General features: G+C 49.0%; 1 protein-coding gene across 1 annotated transcript in view; it reads left to right on the forward strand.

Annotated features, from left to right (window-relative positions):
• LOC142576286 (nose resistant to fluoxetine protein 6-like) overlaps positions 1 to 22206 on the forward strand; it is a 93516-nt gene that overhangs the window by 36660 nt on the left and 34650 nt on the right. Inside the window, exons 3-7 of the mRNA XM_075686340.1 lie at positions 2213 to 2294; positions 2851 to 2938; positions 14251 to 14342; positions 18802 to 18969; positions 19664 to 19757. Of these exons, the coding sequence (XP_075542455.1) occupies positions 2213 to 2294; positions 2851 to 2938; positions 14251 to 14342; positions 18802 to 18969; positions 19664 to 19757 (524 nt within the window). The remainder of the gene's footprint in view (positions 1 to 2212; positions 2295 to 2850; positions 2939 to 14250; positions 14343 to 18801; positions 18970 to 19663; positions 19758 to 22206) is intronic.

Below are 22206 nucleotides of genomic sequence, written 5' to 3' on the forward strand. Positions count from 1 at the left end.
TTCGCACGATCAGAGTCCCCTATGAGTCCCCAATGTAAACTTACTGCTTCACAGACTCTAGACGCTAACTGGCGATCCTGAACTCTTGTTTCTTTTCCGGCTATTGATCATTATCTTTGTCTTCTAGATTTCAATCTTCAACCTCACTCATACTTTCTCTCTTAAGGTCCTCAACCATTTGTTGTAACTCGTCCCCAGTTTTGCTGAACAGAACAATGTTATCTGCAAATCAAAGGTTGCTGAGATATTCGCCGTTGATCGTTACTCCTAAGCCTTCCCAGTTTAAAAGCACTTGATAATTTTGCACAAGAAAACACTGTCTTGCGCAAACGTGTAATCGCAAGAACGAAGTTCTGTAGATTACGGGACAAAACAATTTATTCACCAGAATGGTACGTGCGAATCATGCCATAAGGTAGGCCGTACTGTTCGGTGTAGCTTTGTCTTATTTTATTTTACGGCGATGAATGTCACTGGATATGCTTGGCTTCCCTATTTGCATTAACTGTCGAGCACATGTATGCAGATATCTCACATTTAGTAATAGGATTTAAGTAGAAAGTGGCGCATCGTCCATATCTGTCTGTCTTTCCGTGTCTGCGTCGCATAAAGAGTAGCGACGTGACATTTCGTACTTGCCTTTCTTTTTCTTTTTGATGCCTTGCCAATAGGAACGTAAAAGTGGGAAAAGGTGCATGTGTGTGAGGTGGGGAAAGCTGGTCATGTGGTAAAGGCAGTGAGAGGATGTGAGAGCTTATGGTATGTATGTATGTATGTATGTATGTATGTATGTATGTATGTATGTATGTATGTATGTATGTATGTATGTATGTATGTATGTATGTATGTATGTATGTATGTATGTATGTATGTATGTATGTATGTATGTATGTATGTATGTAGTGCTACTGATGGTGGTGTGCTACGGGCCCCCATCAGTTGCACTTCGCTCGTCGAAGAGGCAGGACGTGTGTCTAGAGAGCTGCTGAACAAAACTTTGCAATGTGGTGAACACAGTATAAAACATGGATCCGGGACTTCAAAGCGGTGCGACGTAGCGCCAATGCATTTCTCCAGCAGTTACCGCTAAATCGTTACTGAACATTGTTTTGCGCCAAATAACGGTAGGGGCCCCTTGATACATTGAAAAACCATACTAGCAAAATAATTTGTAATGCATGTTCTTACGGGCCAGTTTGTACCTGTGTGCATGGAAGGTGGTTCCGTCATGACATCATGATACTCTTGTTTGCTCCGTTCCCGCGATCGCTGCGGCGGCCACGCGTGAGAACAGCTAGAAGAAACGGCACCACTGTACCTCGCATTAATATTTTTATGAGCAGCTTCATCATAACTAGCCTTACTGCTATACCACGTAACTAAATCTCGCTCTGTGCCAGACGTCCCGATAATGTCGATAATGGCATATCCGTATTTTCAAGACCAAATTTATTACCAAATTTAACACAATTCCTGCAGAGCCCACCTCACGATGAAGGTCGACGGTATTGCTATTAGCATCGAAGCAGTGGAGCGACACGCCGCATGGCGAAATTTTTTTCACTTGGGCGTAAACGACTTCTGCAATTTTTTGTTGTTCAACGCTGCTAGCTCAATAAACGCTCAGGTCCCATTGTATTCGCTTCACTTCGTTCTCTACACTCTGCCGCTTTTGATGCCGGCATCTGCAATTATCTTTAGCCGACTTCTTAAACTGTCGGTGGCTGACTTCCTCACTTTTAGCCTTTTGTTCGGCTTGTCGGTGCGGTCACCTGCCCAGTCGCACATAGTCATGTTGAAGAGCTGGTCATGTATGGCCACATATCTCGTGCAACATACCGAGTGGCGCATATACCCTATGGTTCAAAAGGTTTATTCGCTTGTTGTCTATTCGGACACACACCAGGTAGCACATGCCCAGTGACCCAAGTTGTCGCGAAAGAAGTCAGACACGGACGTCATACCGAAAAAAGGACGAAGTTCCCAAACAGTGTTGCTCACAATAGCATCTCACGAGTGTTTTTCCAAACTTCACGCTTAAGAAGTGGCATTCTTTTCCGTGCCGAAAACAGTAAAGTTTTCGCAACTTTGAGAATGCGTGTCAGTACTCAGTTAGGTGCTATAGGCTCTCGGTCGCGACCGCTCGTTGTGGTACAGCAAATATATAGCGAAAGTTGCCAGTGTGAGCATTTTCTTTCAATACCACTTGCAGAATGCCTTCAAGAGGATATGGCAAGGCGTGTGCGTCCCTTCACACTGCTCTGGGGGAGAAGTGGAAGCGCTCATTGCGAAAGGCAAGTTGTGGTCACTCTTACCAGTGAACGACAGTTTTATTATGTGCTTTCACCATTCTTCTTTTTTTTCTTCATTTTTCTGGCTTTACTGCTCGCGTTGCATTAATTAACACGTACGCGACACTTTCTCCGTGCTTAAAATAAAGTGTAAAATTTATTGTAGCGCACACATTTGATCTAACTTTAGCTGACGTTATCTATTTGCATGCCGCGGCTTTCATTAAAGCAGGGTGAACTGTTCACACCGTTTCATTTTTCTCCCTATCCTTCTGGAGTAGTATGCTAAACATGCCGCCGGCCAAACTTGTCCAGGATCCATTAAATCTCTCTCGCCATCTCTCTGCAATCAAACCTTTCTTGTCATAATTCCTAAGTTGGAATTTATTGAAAAATATTTAACCCATATGCAAGTGAATAGAGTAGAATGCAGACAACGCAACTGCATATTTTAAATATTTAGTGAATGCACCCAGGCAAACTTCTCCACTTTTCCTTAAAGAACATCTCGCTTCCTCTCTCTCTCTGTCTGTCTCTCACCTTTGTTTTCTCTTTTCAGTGCTCAACGGGTCCAATACATCAGTCGCAGTGTCAGCGTGCCGCTCGCGGAACGACTTCAGCATCACCCACGTGCAGCTGGCAGTAATGTAAGTCGGGCTTGTTCAACATCTCCGCTGTGACAGACACTCTACTGGAGGAACCGGCTATCACAGTTCTGGCAATTCGTTAGACGCGGGAAATATTCGCCGCTGTGATGTTATGCTACTTCAGCCGTTAACAAAGAAACAAAAGTTCCTGATACTTTTGGAGAGAAGGAGCGCGTAACGCAGGCCACATTTCTTTTTTTTTTCTTTCTGGTCCAGGCGAACTCGACCTTGTGGCGAGCGGAAAGCGCTGATTAAGATTTATTGTAAGCAAAGTTTTCTCACACGTTTTTTTTTAATAGTCAGCGATTCTAAAACCGCAATTCTAAATCACGCAAAGGGGTGTATTACGCCGTAATCACAACGAATCTTGGCAAACTTCAGCGGTTAGCGGGTTGTCCATATCTTCTGGGCGCCTGCGCACTCCGCCCGCCCCGGCAACGAGGCGGCCGACACCGTGGCTCGAGGACTCACAAGCCGAGCCACCGGGATGCCGTGGCGCGGGCTGACAGGGGACGGAATGGTTGGCTACAGGGAGATAACTAAACATTGCAGAGGAGAGAGGGTGCGTTTTCCTCCGGCACACCCATCAGTTAATAAGCAGCAGGTGTAATGGCGCCTGCTTCAAACCAATACCTGCCCAAATCTGGTGACCTATAATCATTATCATCCACAACAATATCCGGCCAAATGTAAATTTTATAAAGAAAGGGCGGACCTAAATCACATTATCTGGGCCTGCGCTCGGGTGCCCCGATAGGGCCAAAAAATAAAGCTTCGGAAGCAGTTGGGAGACCGTGCTGCTCAGCTCGGCCCCCGAAGACCAACTTTTGGCCGTCCACCAGACCGAGGATGTCGCTAGAGCCCAGGCTTCTGGCCGCCATCTAGGCGGGGTTGCCCTCCCTCCCCCATCAATCTACCGGCTACCTAAATAAAAGTTGTTTCTCTCTCTTTGTTACCCTACACAGTATGGCTGAATCTTCGCTCAACATCATGTTGAAGCTAAGGTGGAGTGCAGAACAGTGTAGCTCAACATTGATGAAAAATATTGGTGAGTGTGGGGTGAGAAAGCAAGGGACGGGAATGGCGGAATCAGCTCCCCGCGCTTTCTACTTTACACTTATAGCGCATAAACGTATTTTAGAACGAAACGGAAACCGCAACAACGTCACAGTCCGATACGGCGGCACCCCGACTACCCCACGAAACGTATGGCCATTTCCGTTCGCAAGCAGTAAATGATGCTGTAGAACTTCGCTTCGCTTCCTCTCATCACATCCGCAAAGTTGGGGGGCGTTTCATATCGGCAGCATTCTCGAGACCACCTCTCGATATCGAGTGACAAAAGGCCAGCCACTAGAGTGGACCCGTGGCTGTTGTAAACTGCAAATGGCTCGTCGTATCAGCGGTTTTGAATTTGTGCGGCTTCAGCCAGCACACACCAGTACACTTACAATGTGTGCAGGAAATATAGATGCTCGTTGAAGCCTACAAAACGCACGAGCGCGTTCTGGCGCTCGCATAAATCTTCCTCTACGCCCATGGTGGTGAAGGGACAAACCGCCACGGCTGCGTCGAAACGCTGTGTCGGCTGCAAGGACTAGTGGCATCACGCGAGAGTTGGCGCTGCTTCATTACAACCCGGCCATTGGTAAAAGTAATATTGCCTTGTGAGAAAAGCGGTGCACATACGGCAAAGACCTCAACGTACCGAGTTAGGTTGCATCGCCGGAAGAAGCGTCAGTCGGGGAATTCGAAACGAGCCAGGAACGTTCCGATCGCGCAGACTTCACTCTTTGCCGACACTGCGTGCTGCTATCTCATCTTTTTATGGCCAGTTTCACTGGTTTTAGTACTCATCGACTTCAGCTTCTGCGGCAGCGTAGTTTCGTTCAGAAATAAAATCACCCGCTTTTTTTTTTACGAGATATGTTGAAGTTCCTAGCGGCGTATCCACAAATGTATGCGCGAATATGTAAGAGCGTCTCGGGTAAAACGATGCCGCTGCCGAACTTTCGATTACCAGCTGTTTTTGTTCGTTGTCGATAAATATCGCGCTGCCGCGGTGCTTCTTCTATGCAATCCTCACGTCACAGGGAAATTGCCAGCAACCGCAGCTGTCGTTCGGGCGTAGATGTCGGGTTTGTAACAGACACTGAATTCAGCTTTGCATCCGCACACAGAGAAAGCCATGGCAACTCCAATGGTGCGCCCATGAACATGCGTATAGTTGGCCAAAAAGTAATATTGCCTATTATTAATTATATAATAATTAATTGACAGTATGGTCACTGCAAATGTTGATAATTTCTGATTGCACAGTTTCTCTCGCACCTGCGCAGCCCACACCGATTCTCTCAAATAGACAACACTGCTTGTCTGGGTGACGTATTGATTGACCAGGTCCGCAGAAAAAGGAGCACGCACGTTCACCTAGCAGTCAACCAACCGAGCAAAGCGTGACTCCACCACTCGAACAATATCGATAACGTAGAGGCTTTTCTTAGCTGCGTACATTGCTCCCAGCACTGTCGTTCGGCACTATAGTGAAGAAACCTGACTGTAGCCGGGTTCATAGCATAATGTTCAGACTCCTAGAGGGAGCCTTCTGAAAGAAATGGCTCAGTGCAACCAGGTCATAATTAATGCTGAATAATTTGACTAGGAGTGTGCGGATAGCAGTTTCTGAGACCGAATTCAAAACGAAAAAAATATTACCAAAAAGCGAATCAAATATATTTCGTATAGCTTGCGAATCATGTGAAACTCTCTTACCATTAATATCAAACAACTTTAAAAGCCTGCTATTCAGAACAACAGAAAGTTTCTGTCCCTACGCTTCACATCACAAAGCGAGCTTCATTAAAAGCACAATGGAAGCATTACGAGCAACTAAGCAGATCGTTCGCAAACTCAGGGCTGCTGTGAACATACGCGCTCATCCATTGTCAGTTTGTAAATGTAGCCTTGTGTGACCGATGAATATCTGAGTACATTATCTGCGGTAATGGCAGAGTAAAAAAAAGTATATATATATATATATATATATATATAGTACGAAACAATCTCCACTGCCGCGTTTCTTGTCTAAGCAACATCCTATAGTGAGTGGTCGTTCTTTGCCGTAAAAGTACGGTTGAGTAGGCGTAGGATTCTCATTGTGGATAGGATGAAAAATATCATATTATTGGCGTAATTTTATCTTGGATCGAGCCCACTTGACAACGTAAATTATTTAAAAAGTATTGAAAAAATATTCGTATTTTCGTAGAGCCATTATTTCATTAGAAGGCGGAATCGAATAGGAAAATATTCCTTTCGCTATTACAAAGGTTTCATTATTCGTAGGCTCTTAAATTTGACTGATTCATGAGGTTTAACGTCCCTAAGCAAACACATATCAGTCCTTGACTTGACTCAGACAAGCTGAGAGAAGAAAACGAAAGAAAAAGAAGGAAAAGGTCGAACTGACTGCCTTTGCTGTGGGTGACAGGAGGCGTTCTCGGAATTCGGGAAGCATGTTGACGTGCTTATTTCAATCAGTAACGAAATGTCCTTTTAGCAGTGACAGATAGCGAACTCGGGGGAAAGTTGACATATATGAATTGCAGAAGGTCTTGTACAACTATTGTAAACGTGACAATATCCTATCTTTTCGTTCAGTTTGTAAGTTAAGGCCCTAGTTGTGGCTGCATTAACAAAACTGAAATTAGAAAAAAATGTGCAGGCGAGCATGAGCAGCCAAGTTGAGTAGGGCGAGCATGAAGCAAGCGAGACAGCTCCTTCACAAGGATGCTCGTTTTATGGTCACCCGACGGGGAGGCTTAAACAGTGACGTTAATCATGTGCATCTGCTAAGGATGTCACAGTTGCTCTCTCCGGCAACTCAATTTCGGTTCTGTGGGCGGAAGCGGGAATTCACTACTGTGCAGAAATTAGCAGCATCAGCTGTTTGCACACCTCTAACCGGTTATGAATATTCATCGAATACCTTGGTTTCGGGTGAAAACACCATTTATATAATTTCAACAATTGCTTGTATAATACACTACCACGAGTCGATCAACACATGAGTTCCGCTTTTTTGTTGGACAAAGGTTTTAAGGGGCAGCCACACTGTGGGAGTTTCAAACTTTAATTAACATGATCATATTTCACGGCTTCCCCCTGTGAAACAATAGGTTCCCTAACAATTCCACTAATTTTCTATGTGTTTATATATTCCCTGACGTTTCCAGGTTCTCCAGTTCGCTAGACACCCTGTTTTTGCACCTAGCGTCCGTCACAGAAACTAAGGCCACAACATATACAATCTATATTACCGACGTCCCCTCAAAGCACATTATTTCTCCATAACATGAACGTTAAATCGTCTAACTGCTGCTGTAGAGAGCCGCACCCGGGATCCCATTTCCTGCCGTCTTTTTCTGTGCGATTCGAGACGGCCAACAAAGAAGACGAAAAACCCTCGTAGACCGCGCTGTCTCGAGACGCGAGCTGCAGCTTCGCTCCGCCAGCGTACGCTTTGCTGTCACTGGTCGTAGTCGCGCTCCAGCACCAAGGGGTACAGCACTGCGAGGACGACTCAATCCTGCTGCGCTGTCGTTCGCCACCGTGACTGACCGCTCGGAGAGGGCGATGAAGTGAAGGCGGGCTCTCCAGACAGTCCCGGATGCACTACGATGACGAAAGCCCCGGAGGCGAGCCTCCACGGCGTCAGAGCCAAAGACTGTCGGCGACGCCTTCGCGACGGCGCGTGCCGGAATCGCCACAGGAACCGCCGCCAGCCGGCGCCCCGAGAGAGGGAGGAGGTTACGACCTCTACGACTACCAACAAGGCGACGAGTCCAGGTACGGCACGCACGCACCCGACCCGTCAACCTTCTCGTCGGACTACGACACGACAAATCACCGGCGACGCTCCGGAGGCTGTCTCATCACGGTGTGGGCTTTCTGCATCGTGGGAGTCGCAATTCTAGCCGTTCCCTTGGTGATCTTACTGCTTCCTTACATCAAGGCGAGCCTGTTCGCCGCCGCGGAGGCACCACCAGGCCATGTGTTGAACCCCATTTTACCAACTGTCGATCAACCGACCAAGACAACGGCCACTACGGAAAAGGAAAAGGGAATCGTCACTGCCGGTACGACAGCGACTCCTGACCAGTGCCGGCGGACGAAAGCTAAAGTGCCCGGTGCCAAGAACCTGTCGGATGTGCCCAGGGAGACTCTGTCGGCTAGTCCCAACGCTCCCCTCAACGGTCCGCAACCCGTATACTGCCTCTTCAACGTGACTCGCTTCAGGCGGCCTAGTGGGTACTTCTTCCTAGCGCAGCATCTACCGTTGGCCTTGTGCCCGGGAATCGTCTATTGGTCTTGGAGCCTGCCCGACGGAAATCTGACCAGCCGGGCGGAAGAATTTGACAAGCAATACGGACTCGCCGTCATCAAAGATGTCGCGCGGGTCCAGGGCGTCAACGCAGACGTGATCCTCACGCTCGGTGGCTACCCCGAGGACAGTGCCGATTTTCACGTGGTCAGCCAGAACGACAGCGTTCGACACCTGCTGGCGCAGGGTGCCTACGACGTGTACCGCAAGTACAACCTTTCCGGATTCAACCTGCACTGGGTTCCGAACAAGGCCGCCTGCGAGTCCCCGTTCAAGGACGCCATACCGCGGCTGGTGGAGTTCATCGACATCCTCAGGCGCCTGGTGTCGCTGAACACGCCCAGCGCCGCTTTCAAGGTCACCGCCATTGTCGACGCCGAAGACGTCACCGCGATGAAGTTTTTCCGCGCGCATCAGAGCAGCCTAAACGTGACCTTCTTCAAGATTCACCAGATGTGGCGCGGCAACAGCTTCTCGGACGACTACTGCGACCAGTCCGTGCCCGTCTTCGCGTACCACATGGCGCTGGTCACGCCCTTCTTCGGGGCGCACCCGGTGCCAGGCAGCGCGCCCAACGCGCAGCCTCAGAAGTACGAAGGTCTCTGCGTCAGCATGTCGCTGGCACTGTATGCCGGCAACGAGCGCGACACGGAACGGCCCGCGCCTGCGCAGCTCGTGTCCCAGACGCCCGGCCGCATGGCCCTTTTCGAGGTGTGCGACTTCAAGATCGAGTTCAAGGATTACGTGAAGCCAGTACCGGGTTGCCTGCTCAGAAGAACGTTGAGCCGCTACCTCAACGTCACGATTGCGTTTGACGACAAAACAACGCTGCAGGCCAAGATGTCCCATCTGGGCAAGGCGGAAGATCTGTGCGTCCTGTTGTACGACGTCGACTTTGACAATTATCGGACGGGGTGCTCGCAGCGGGACCAGCGCTACGTTATGTTGCAGCACTTCTATAGCGCCAGGATCGCGTCGAGCACCTTTGACGTCACCGATCATCTGCCAAAGCAGACATAGCTCGTCTTCAATCCTACAGCACGACAATCCAACTCGGCTGGGTACAGAGGCACTAATTCCATCGTGCACCATCGTCCTTATCTCTATTTATTATACTAATTTCTGTCCTAGACAACACTTTATCTACAAGTTTTGTCCGCGTGTTCATGACTATTGAACCTTCAGCACCGATGTGAACTTGTAACGGTTACCTTATTTATTGTTACTAATTTATTAGAGTGTCTGATCTCAGCAGTTAAATCACATACAATTGTCGCACTCGGTGTTAGGCTTGTCAGAGGCGGCTCAGATCTGCCGATATTTTTAACTGTGTATTCAAATGATTCTGTGTCGTTGCAAAGTACCCTAAGACCACTTTACTGCGGTTACTCGCTTGGCCCTCCTTTCTGATAATGTTCGAAGCCGCCAGGCCTGAGAAGTACTTTATTTTCCGCTAATTCTTTGAACACAGGATTGGAATAATTTAGCGCTTGTTGAACTAATATCAATATTTGACAGCGTGGTCATGGTAGGGAAAAGGCGTTCCGAGCAGGAAACTTCCGTGGTCTACTTCTCTGTAAGCATCCAAAGAAAAGTGCATGCAATCATACGCGCCTATATGAGTTACGTATCACGTATGCTTTATAGCGAAGCGTAATATTATGTTTACGTATACTTTGTAATTTTTGTATCTCAATGCATGTGTAGATAGATGCCTTGCACTCAGTAGTGTTCAAGAATTATTTTGACATGTGTACATCCGGATCATCGTTTCGCACCGATGTCTTGACGTTTGACAATGTTACACAACTAGTGTTTTGTTCACTCGGCTATCTCGCGTGCCAATGGCTTCTCCGAGCCGTTATTATGTTTGTATATACACAGCCTTCTTGCTAAGCCCAACACCTCTTCTACATTGCGGATAAGTACGAACCGAACTGAACACGTCTGAAACTCTCGCTGGTATAAACTCGTACCCGAGGGATACTTCGCCACAGTGATGTCTCTCTTCCGGCCATGCGACACTTCGCAAGGCATAAGCACACGCTTTGTCAGTGCATTTGTCTCTCGTCTCGCAGCACCTTGTGGGTGCGATTCATGGAGTACCGCTTTGACACTTCATCGCATTCGCTATATCAAGACCGGCGAAAGCAGCATTGTGATATTGACTAAAATATAGAGGGCGACAAAGTGAAATCCGACACGCATTTGTTCTCCCGTATGCTATGCAGTCGAGCAAGCTGTCGTGGACGTTTCGTTTGTTCTGGTAGTGACATTACGAGTGATTCCCGTGGGGGCGGTGGCCTGGTCTGTCTCAATACTGTTTACAGCTGAGGCGATCTATATACAGGGGCACAGCAGCCGGCTATGCTTATGCGATCTATGAGGCAGCTTTTAGGTATGGCTCAGAGCGCTCCTGCTCAACGAGCCTGGCGAAGTCGAGGTTGACTTTTGAGTCCTGGCGCCCAAGTATTATTTACGTTTTATTGCAATAACAATTGTATGGACACTCGCGGTGTGGTCCCACCGCCAACGCTGTCGCCGTGCTGTCATGGTATCGACGACGCACATGCTTGCCACGCTTGGAGGCTTAGAAGGCCTCAAGAGAAACAAGAAACGCGCCGTGAGTTTGGTTCACAAAAAAAAAAATTACCGACGATTACGTTACTTCCTAATGCGAAATTTGAGCGCAGCAAATAAGCTGTTTCACCTTTTCGATAGATTGAGGCAAAGAAATCGAGCAACACATGTATGCGCTATCACAGAATTTTTTTTTATATTTCCCGTACTCCTGGATCATCTCGACGGCGGCGACGGTAAGCTTCTGCTTCGACGGCACGCACCTCTGGATTCTGACGGCGACGGCGCTGGGCCTCTGCTCTGGCAGCTCGTTTAGCAGCAGCAGCAGCAGCAGCAGACGGAGGACTTCCATCGGTCGTCTCGCTCATGGCTCAGAAAGAACTGGCAGATAATTTCGCAGTGGCGAACGGCAGCGGCAATTTCGGCTCGGGCGGTGCACATATACAGATCCGCCGCCACCGATCTGGCTCTCTGATTGCCACCGCACAGGGCGAACGGCAGCGGCAATTTCGGCTCGGGCGGTGCACATATACAGATCCGCCGCCACCGATCTGGCTCTCTGATTGCCACCGCACAGGGGTTGCATTGGAGGAGGAGCGAAGAAAGGAATTAAGTTCGAGCCGGCGCTTTGACAACCGGAGACTCGCAGGAAGAGGGGGGAGGGGGGCGGCGTGTACACCCAGCGGCAAACGATGGGGGCAGAAGCGCGCGCAGCAAGCGGACAACACGATAAAGGGAGGAGGGAAGAGATAGCAGCGACTGACTGATGCCGCTGACGCCGATAGTGAGTCAACCCCAGCTGCGGAGTTGGTTTCAGGGACAACGCCGCCGATGCCGACACAAACAATATGATACCCTCGCTTCCGCAGCGCTAAGAACCAGGTCTAGCCGTGGGAAGGTGGTCACGTATTCGTCGACGTGCCGGGGCCTACGTGAAATAACCGGCGCGTCGGCAACTGAAGAGCACCCTATCCGCCACACAAGAACAGGGGGGGGGGAGCCTTTCCTCCTCTTTCTGCATGGCGGCGACGGTGTTCTATGCAGTCACGTTATCTTGACTCTCTAGCGGCGTCAGCGGCATCCAGCGGTATCAGTCGGTCGCTGCTAGCGCTGGGGGGATGAAAGGGGGGCGGAGCTGGTTACGAGGCCGACGACAACGCCGACGACGACTCGAAACCCAGGAACGGACGCCAAAGAGCTGCGCTCTAAAAAAAAAACTAAATCCAAGTGGGCACACGCTGAGGTGCCGCTCAATCGCCTCTGCAACAAAGTAAGGGCAGTGCTCTGCTTTCCGCTGCTGGCCATGACTGTCGTCCACAACCAGCACTTTTGTGCTGTGCTCCTTTTGTGCGGCAGTGTGCATGCTACACCGTGGTACGTTCAGTGGTCTGAGCGGGACGGAATTAGCTGCCGGAACCTAAAAGCTGCAAACGCTGTTGGTTTTCCTTCCATCTCATCTCGTACACCATTGAAGTGCGACGCCTGCAACTCCGTTGGCGGCGCTCCCTTAACACGCCAGTGTTGTGAGATGCCTAACAGCTGCCAGGGCGCTCTTGCTTCGCGTGCTGTGTCGCGCCAGTTTATCAACATCACGTGTTCTTGGCACACCGCTCGAGGAGCTTCAACGCAACGCCAGACCTTGCTATCGCTTTGAATGCTACGCCTCTCGGAAGAAACTACCCAACTTTTTTTTATACAGTTCTTTGCCTTTCTCTCTCAATTGTCAACATCGTCCTGCACATTTACAAACCAGTTTGCGTCTGTTCTGCCTCCAACAAAAACAAGAGGAAGGGAGTGAATGAGTTGCAGTACGCGGACGGGTGAGCAGAAGTCCTGGCCTAGGTCTTCATAACAACATTCGCACTCCAGTGGGCGAACTAGGCAAGTTCACTAATGTTAACCCAAGGTTTGCACGCTATAATCTTTTTTCCGATGCTCGTTGGAGCTCTATATCCACGTATGCTTACAAATAAAGCCTTATCTTGTTTGTGTTCGAAGATTAAATGTACGCATTCGTAATTCATACATAGTCATATTGCCAAATGTCGTTGTGTGTTTGCTAGACTACTTTTTTTGAAAACCGTTTGTTTTTGTGTTGGAGGCAACTACAGCGCGGAAACGCAAGATCGAAATAATGCATCACGTTTTAGTGTAAACAAAATTAGTCAAGCAGAGGTGGGATTCACAAAACTTTTCTATTCGTAAGTGCGTTTTCGTGTTCGGCGGCCGTCCGCACTATTAATTTGTCCGGCAGCAGAATCAGCCACTGTTTGTTCTTACGAAGAACGTTTCACGAATACAGGACCACATATTCACTGATGAAAGTCTGCGAGCACTACAAAAAAAAAGTTCAGCGATGATTACGATACTCCCTAACGCGAAATTTAAGCGCAGCTCTATACGTGCTTTCATTTCGCGATATATTGGCTGGCGCGGACAATTTGTCTTGTGAGGCATGCGGCACGTTGGTAAACGGAGCGAATTGTGGCGCGACCGCCTCACTAATCTAGAGAGCGCGATAGCGAGCGCACGACGGACGTGTGGGCGCGATTCGCAGCCGCCGCCGCCGACAGAGCACCCAGGCGACGCGCGCTACTCTTTCGCAATCTCGTAGCCATCGTCGGCGCACTTTTCTTCTCACCCTTTCGCCATACCCTCCTCCTCCGCTTTCCTTCTTGCGTCTGTCATGCCCCGCTGCGTTCCGTGTTCGTTTTCATCTTTCGCTGTGCTCGTTCGCTCGGTCACGCCTACGCCAGCCGCAGAAAACAGGCGCCAAAAAGCTGCGCTCTAAATAAAAGAAGTGATAGTCCACTTGGAAAGATGTAACTGAAAACGAAATTAAGTTTCGTGAAAGAGAAAAAGTGACAGTGTAAACCCGAACTTTGGCAAAATAAATAGCGGAAGCTATGAACCCTCCTATATAGGCCACGACTGCCAGCTAGTCAGTGTGCACGCCAGATATTCTGGTACATGAACGGTCCATTTCCGGAGATAAATACCACGTGTACATGCGTTTCCTCAGGGAACTCATCGGGCTATTCCACTCCGTAAGACTGGAATGTTGCCGTACAAGAAGCACGCCGCTAAAGAGAGACGTCATCTTCACGTGCTGAGCGGAAAATGGCGTGCGTCAGGCTTCTCTTCTTTCTCGACGAAAGCACTGTAGCATGCCCTAACAAAACGCTGGCTCATCGACCAACTGCTGTACCCGCGCTCACGTTTTCTCTTTCTTTCTATCTCTCTCACCTATAGGGCACACGAACCGCGAGAAAATCATAAGCCATTGATTGTGATAGCAAAGTTTGACAGGTTTTTTTTATTTCATGAGCTTCTTTCCTTTCTCCAACAGATGCATCTTCATCGTCTGGATCACGTTAATCGCCATGTCCACTTTGGTGCATTTCTACTGGGACCGGAAGGAATCGTCGGCTAAGATCGCTGGTAGGAGTCACCAGAACTTTCTCTCTTTATCTTTTTTTACTGTTGCCAGCCCGCAGAACTTCATGTTTTTGTTCGTTTGTTTTCATTCTGGTAGTCATATTTCCTTCGCTCCAGCTCAGGCTTACTGGCGGCAAATTGAGCAAGTCATGCTAGTTCCTACCGACTGTGCTTCTTCAGTCAAAAGTAGAAAAATAAACGAAGAAAGAACATATATACGTAAACGAGGCGCTTCGTATTTGCTTGGTCACCAAGGGCCTTATAATGTAAAACAATTCCTATCTATTTTTATTCCAGTCTGTTGACGTCAAATTTACGCAACGACCGACGCAAGCACCAGGCGGCAACCCGCAGTGTTGTTTGAAAAGCCGAATCAAACGCACATCTCGTTTATAGGATGTCGCTTTCTTTTGCTTTGAAAGCGAACAGCATTGCCCCCCCCCCCCCACATTCAGCAGCTTTTCTTCTCTAAGTGGCTGAAAAGAGGCGAGGAGCACACTCAAATGGAGAGAGTTTCCATAGGGCTGAGCCAGCACACTGAAAGTAGATAACCGGATGAAGAGGGTGGTGCCGGCGTCTGCGCTTCGTTGGTCCGCTCCGCTTTACTTAACTTGCTGTGGCCGTTCGAAAATCGCGGTGGCATGTGACGGAAGGTTTAAAATGCCGCCAAAACGGATCCTCTGTAAAATAGAGATGGCAGAGCGATGTCGTATATGTGTCGTAGGGTCTTGATAACGTTATACTGTCACGCAAAATCTTTTATTATACGCAAATAAATCCATGCTCTACGGCTGCTCCGAGTAGCCAGTACCACGGCGATCGGCCGGCAGCCATCTTCTGTTCCTTTCGGAAAGGGGCAGTTTCGGGCTATTGAGAAAAACTTCCAGTTTTGTTCGGCGTAATAATGAGTGTCTATCACGCCCGCGTCACTTTGACGTGGTGAGTTTTCGCGGTTTTGTGACTTCGCGTGACAGACAAGCAAAGTGGGCGCAGCCCGCCAATGTTCGCACAATAGCAATTAGTCAAACGACGCCTTTTCCGCTGATGGTGAAAAAAGCGTCGAATTGGAAATTATTAGTTTTGTTTCGTTCACTCCGATCATGCATAATCAGTGTGCACACATCATATCATATGGGGCGTTCTTGTCGTTTTCGTGATGTCGTGTGGCAGACAGGCGCAGTGGGTGGTGGCTCGAAAATTTTTTGACCGATCGTGGAGGGCTGATCGCAGAATTAGAATAGAAAAGTTTGGAACAGCTTTACGTTATAGCGACCCAGAAAGAAAAAAGAAAATGAAATGGGCATGGGCAGGACATGTAATTAGGAGAGAGATAACCAATGGTCATTAAGGGTTACGGACTGGATTCCAAGGGAAGGGAAGCGTAGCAGGGGGCGGCAGAAAGTTAGGTGGGCGGAGGAGATTAAGAAGTTTGCAGGGAAAACATGGCCACAATTAGTACATGGCCGGGGTCGTCGGAGAAGTATGGGAGATGCCTTTGCCCTGCAGTGGGCGTAACCAAGCTGATGATGATGATGATAGCGGCCCAGAAACAGCGACATTTCGAGCAGCTGAAAATGTGGGCGAAGAATAAAATAGCCAGCGAGGTGCTATCTATGGAACACGAGAGCTGCGAATTCGCGAGCTTGAAAGCACAACCGTCAGCAGTTATGGAACGCACGTCTTGAGAAATGAGGCGAGCGGTTGCGATTCACAAAATGGATGCTGCTGAAATGAAATATTTTACGTTTTGTTTTGGTATCTCGTTAAACGATGCCTCGCAGATCTGGTCATTTTACGCTGACAAGCGCAGTGCATACAATGCACCCCAACGATTGGATCTGCAAAGCATCACACCGTTGCGCGGCGCGAAAAGACCGAAAATTTCAAACTAAACCATGGGCGCTTATGTCGCGCGGTCGCCGCGCTTCCAGCTGTATAGTCAACGTCGGTCGCACAAGTGCGCCTACGTAAATGGTAGTGCTGTGACGTCACTCACAGTGGCACGTAACTTTGAGAATCATTTAAGGCAACATGAGCTGTTTGTTTCATCTGTTGGTTCAAAAGGCGAAAAAAAGTTTCGAGAAATATTGAAATCAATGCAAAATTCACATCAAGAAACTAATACACTTAGAGCTAGAACCATATCAACACCACGCGAGTTAGGGCAGACCACGTGCAACAGTTCCACGTGGACGGGTGGAGGCGAAGCGACGAAAAGAAAGGGCGGGGCGTTCGTCTCGCCAAGATGTCGATGGCGTTTACCGATGAACGGGTGACCAGAGCGTAGCAGCTCCGGCTTGGAGAGGGGACGCAGGCGGCTTGGCGGCACATGTAGATGGAAGCGGCGTTCTGGCCAGGCAGCCGTGAGCAAAGTTAGGGCTCGTAGCCCGCCTGCTCCCGCTCTGCCTATAGGCACAGGAGTTCGCCGGCCTCGGGCAGGAGTTCGCGATCAGGCGGAGTAGCGACGCCCGGGAACCGGCTGGCAGGAGGCCTCGGTCGGGTGAAATTCTGGACAATCTCTGGTCAGGAACCCGACGGCCCGTCTTCAGCTCCCAGTCTGTTGGCCGACCTTCGCCCTGCGTCGCTTCCTGCAACTCCCCCCTTCTCCTGTCGGAGCGCCTCCCTTTTCGGCCCCTCTGGTCCATTCGTCGCTTCCTGAGTGGTGACCCTCGGAGTCCCGTGTTCACCGACGAGTGGCCCTTGGGGGCTCAGTGGGTGCTTCCGATTGAAGCACTTTCCTTTTATTTGAATTGCTTGCGCCGCGCGTTATGGTGCTTCGCGCTCTTTGACGACTTCGTCTTTCACCTTTCACGGCATTCAGCTCTGCGCGCACATCTCTTGCTGCCCTCTTGTTTTCTTTTCCCAAGCGCGGCACCGTCACGCGCACTACACATATCACAGAGGGCACGTAACAACGTCCAGCATATAACCAAAACTTGCTATGTGGCCTGGTGAAGGACTCTTTAAGATTAAGAGTGTTGCTACGAAGTCTTTACGAAAAGTAGCCATTTTGAATTAATAGTACGGCTCCTTCGTTGAGATGCCGTCAGTGGTGGTGACCATGAGGTGACGGCTGATACATGGTCATTAGTCGCTAATAAAGAAAAATTCAGTGTTTTTAGTTTTTATTTTCAGCGGGCTCATCGTAATGGGGAAATAGAAGTGACCTCTCCGTACAAGCCTTATCATTTTTGGATCTATAAAAATGCGATTACCCGCGGAATCGTCGCACGACGAAATTGGCCTATCAGAGCGCGCGAAGCCGAAACTGGGAGGCTGCAGCGAGCGCAAAGCCACGCCCCTCGAGGCGATGTTCAGCTTGCGTTACCCAGCAGAGGGCAACCAGCATTCTGGGCTTCGTGCTCCTCACTGTCGCAGCTCGCTGTCTGCTGGTTGCTGGGTGACGTAATCAGAACATCGCCTCGAGGGGGCGCGTCCTTGCACTCTCTGTAGCCTCCGATTTCCAGGTTTGCGCACTCTGATAGTCGGATTTCGTCGTGCCACACTTTCGCGGCTAATCGCCTTTTTATTGCGATAGCCATTATATGGGCACTCCAGGCGTTTTTGTGCCGTCGTCGTCGCCGTGATGTTTCGTACAAAGTCCAAGGGCGATAACACTGTCGCCGCGCGCCGTTTGCTGTATGTGCGAGTGAAAGCGTGCAAGGGTGCGCTCACGATTGCGGCTCAATCTCGCACGCTCGAGAGGGGAAAGCGTGGCGGAAGGGCTCTGTCATCCGTCGCGCGCGCGGAAACTGAGGGTGGAGAGGTATGGGGGCGTTGTACTTCAGCAGCAACACGCGGCCTTTATCTTGAAAGCGATCTGCTTTGGGGGCAGAGCCTAGGTGGGCCGACAGCTCGTAGCTCTGCGAGTGCTGTATTCTCGCCGCTCAGTTTGCGTCGAAGCGATAGACAGTACGAAGGACACTTCGTTCGCTGCTGCTGCCGCACTTCCTCACGCCAGAGTTCTGACAGCGAATGTCCGCGGTCATCAAGTGGGATGTGTGCACGTTTGCCTGTGCATTCTGGCACCATGCTTGTTAATTTAGTTAGTAAGCGAGTGTTCTGCGGTCCATAAAACTACTATTCTTAGTCCGTATGGCTGTCTATTAATTTGCTATCAGAATCCATGTTTCTCTCGTCGGGCGATACTGCGACTTTTTCTAGATCCCAAGGTTGACAAGGAGCTTGTTATGTTTGAAGAGGTTCTTAGAATCAGCTGTGTGTTCGGCACATCAGTAATCGTATCTGGAAAGCATTTGAGCGCAAGCAGTGACGTAAAACACGGAGGCCGCAGTGTTTACATCTTTTCTTTTTGTCCGTGCCTGCTCGCGCTAAAATGCTTCCATATTATCGAGATGTTGTTAGGAAAAGATTAATCATATGCACTCCCACGCAGGAGGTCTAGTCCCGTAATGGTTTACACGTCTCTTTTTTTTTCCCCTCCTTCGCTCCTTCCTCGCAGATTCTTGCCACCGGAATTTGACGGTGGCCATCTCGGCCGTGACGAGCATCAAGCGTCTGCTGCTGGTCCGCCAAGAGAAGCACATGTCCGCCGTGCAGCCGCTCAAGACGGTCAGCCTGCTCTGGATCGTCCTCGGCATGACGTACAGGGCCCGGTTACTGGAACACGGTAAGGGTCTACATCGGCAAAAAATAAATAAGCCTAAATAAACATGCAGCGCATGCCGTTTCCTTGGCAACATAACGACAGGCACCTATCGATGCTTAGGAAAAACCAAGGAGCGCATTGTTAATTTTCTTTTGCCAGCTTTCCACTTTACCCCTTCTAACGAAAGCAAAAAAGTAACGAAAGAGAGAAAGAAAAAGACGAGTCGATGTATCTCCTCCGCTCTACGATTATTGAATTCCACAACAGCGGTCGTTTACTGCCAGCTGCTGTGTCTTCTGCTTGATAGCTGGACACTCAACAAATGGCGAGCAGCCCACCCATTCCGACCACTACACTAGCCGCACGCTGATGCAACATCCATCTGGTAAAGAACCGACGACCACAACCACCGAACATGCAATACAGCCAAAGCCTTTTTAAAGGTATCTTATTATACCTAAGCACGCTCTATTCATCTTCAATGTTAGGAATCCTGCTTCTTCAGTCCTACGTTCAAACGTTTGAAGTTTTGGTTCCTTGTCGGGTTGGTTTCTTTCTACACGGAGCATCGCGTTGAAAGCGATCGTTCCATGCGATCCACGAGCCCCACAATATTTGGCACCGTTAGCAGTACTATAATCACGTGACTACCACTACGCTCTTGCTCTGGTTCCCATTCACTGACGCGTTGCTGCGACGATTGTTATTTTTGCAGGTGAGCACGAGGTGGACAAGCAATGGCGGCACGGCGCCCTCTACACGCTCGCCACCAGTTCAGACCTGGCGTACACCACGCTGCTCGTGCTCAGGTACCCATTCGTCCAACCCTTTTTGTCGTCCTGTCGCTGTTCATATCAAAGAGCCCCCTCGCATTGCAAACAAGCAAGCGCTGAGCGCAGGTCGCGCGATGACGAACGTGTCTGCAAGATATCACACTTACCTGCGCCGCGGAAATAGCTGAAGCTCAAACGAAAACGCGCGAGACTCTTATTCTCAGAGCAGCCACTTTGCTAGCCAGCTGACAAAATGTTCTCATTGCCCGTTGCAACGTCGTGGATCCCGCGAGCAGCAACCCCAATACCCCCCACCGGGAACAAACGCAGAGCGCGCGAAAAACCGCCACCAGAAATGCGCCTCACTGCATTGAGAGGAAGAGATGAAAAGAAACGTAGCTCTCAACATACTTGTCACGTGGGCTGTCCCTTTCAATAAGGTAGGGGAGACATTTCGCTCCCGGACGTTGGTAAGAAAAATGTCAGAGCCTCTCACTCGGTGAGCGCATAGATGTCGCAGCTCGCAATATTAACTATTATGGTGAGCGTATATATGTAGGTGTCCTCAAGTTCCTATTTTTTGCTTCAAACACCGCTATTACCAATTTTCTTTTCTTTTTTAACTCACCTGGTGAAACAATCACTGAACTGCACTTTCCTACTTCCAGGGTGCAGGCAATATTTCCGGTGCCCGTGGATTTGGCATGGCTGAGCGTGCGTGCGAATATTTGATTTCGAAGGGTCACTTTCTGTCAGGCATGCGCAATTCGGTGCACACCAAGTGAAGTAGTGTTTCGCACATCCTACCTTCCGGAGCAAAGCCCTGCGAGTGAGCAGAAGATTTTACACAAAGGTCCGTCGCAAAATGCAAATAACGAGTTCAGGTAAAGTACGAGAGTAGCCTGAAAACTCAGCATCATACAACGCGCGAGAAATAGACCAATCAAAACACGATTATGATGTAGTTTCTGATGTGTACATTTTAATAGCAAATAAACAAGGCCATGTGCGATGTTCCACCATAACAATTAGCTATAGGAAATTTTACTAGATAATCCTATCAAAAGCAATACGACCGGTCATTCCAGCGTTGTGATCAGGATTGCAACCACCAAAGCGGTGAACGGCGTTAGGCGCAAAATCCTTGAAAGTCCACATGTGAATGAAGAACACCTGAATTTATTTTTATACACTGTCGCTTTTGCTCCCTGCACATACTTCTGCACTTAAGTCTTCGGCTGTTGGCATATTGAATGGAGCCGCATTCTCCATCAAAAACACTCACCGTCGGCGCGACAGGACCGCACTTCTCTCACGACCATCTAGGACTCTAGGCGGTCGCTTGTGCATGGGGATCTGCTCGGGTGAGCTACCCGCGGAATGTCTCTGTAACTTTGAGACAACGCAGACGACAGAAAGGAGAAAGCCAAGGACGTCAAATGGGCAAGCAAATCCTGTTGGCTTCATTGCACCAGGAGGCCAAAATAAAGAGAGCACCTATAGCAATCGACTACTAAAGCTGTTTGTAGAAGTACCTTGCCATTAAGAGTTGTAAAAGCGCCTTTGCCATCCTCCGCTGTAACTAGACGTCGAGTCAGCATTATAAAGCCGCTCCTTTCTTGAAGAGCTCTCTCATAAACGACACTTAGCACATGCAGTCCCGAGCTGCGCCTCTGCACGCTGCATGGCTAACAGTCACAAAGAAGCTAGCTGCTCAAATGTCAACTGCAATAAATGTTTAAGTTTGGCTAAGGTGGTTATAAATTAATATTATGCTATATCGAAACGATGTTGGCAACGGCCGATAGTCGTCTAATGTTCTTATAAAAGCCTTTGAGTCGCCGTGGTTGCTTAGTGGCTATGGTGTTGGGCTGCTAAGCACGAGGTCAGGGGATCAAATCCAGGCCACTATGGCCGCATTTCGATGGGGGCGAAATGCGAAGACACCCGTGTACTTAGATTTAGGCACACATTAAAGAACCCCAGGTGGTCAAACTTTCCGGTGTCCCCCACTACGGCGTGCCTCATAATCAGATCGTGGTTATGGCACGCAAAACCCCATAATTTAAATTAATACAAGCCTTTGATTATTTCCTAAGCAGACGACATTATCAGATATGAACCGCCTTTGAGCATGCCGGGAACATCGTTTATCTGATAATTCATGCCGTAGAGACGGGCTCCTTGTGCGTGATTTCCGGCGAGTTGTAATCGCGACAGTTTTTCCAGCTTCGGTATCAAAAACCTGTTTTTTTTTATTCTAGTTTATCGTCACGCATCCACCCATATTTCAAGCCTAAAGTTTGCCATGGAGGCTGGTCTATGTCTACTCTATCCTAAAATAGGCTTTTCAGGTGGTAGAAAATTGTGTTGCAATCAACTTAAAACGGGCCCTTTGTGACCACAGTCGACATACGCACCTTTTTTGGCCGTCACAGTACGGAAGCACACGTACGTAAAACAAACACACACGATTGCACGCAAG

The sequence above is a fragment of the Dermacentor variabilis genome, chromosome 3, assembly GCF_050947875.1.
Source record: "Dermacentor variabilis isolate Ectoservices chromosome 3, ASM5094787v1, whole genome shotgun sequence".
Taxonomy (NCBI): Eukaryota; Metazoa; Arthropoda; class Arachnida; order Ixodida; family Ixodidae; genus Dermacentor; species Dermacentor variabilis.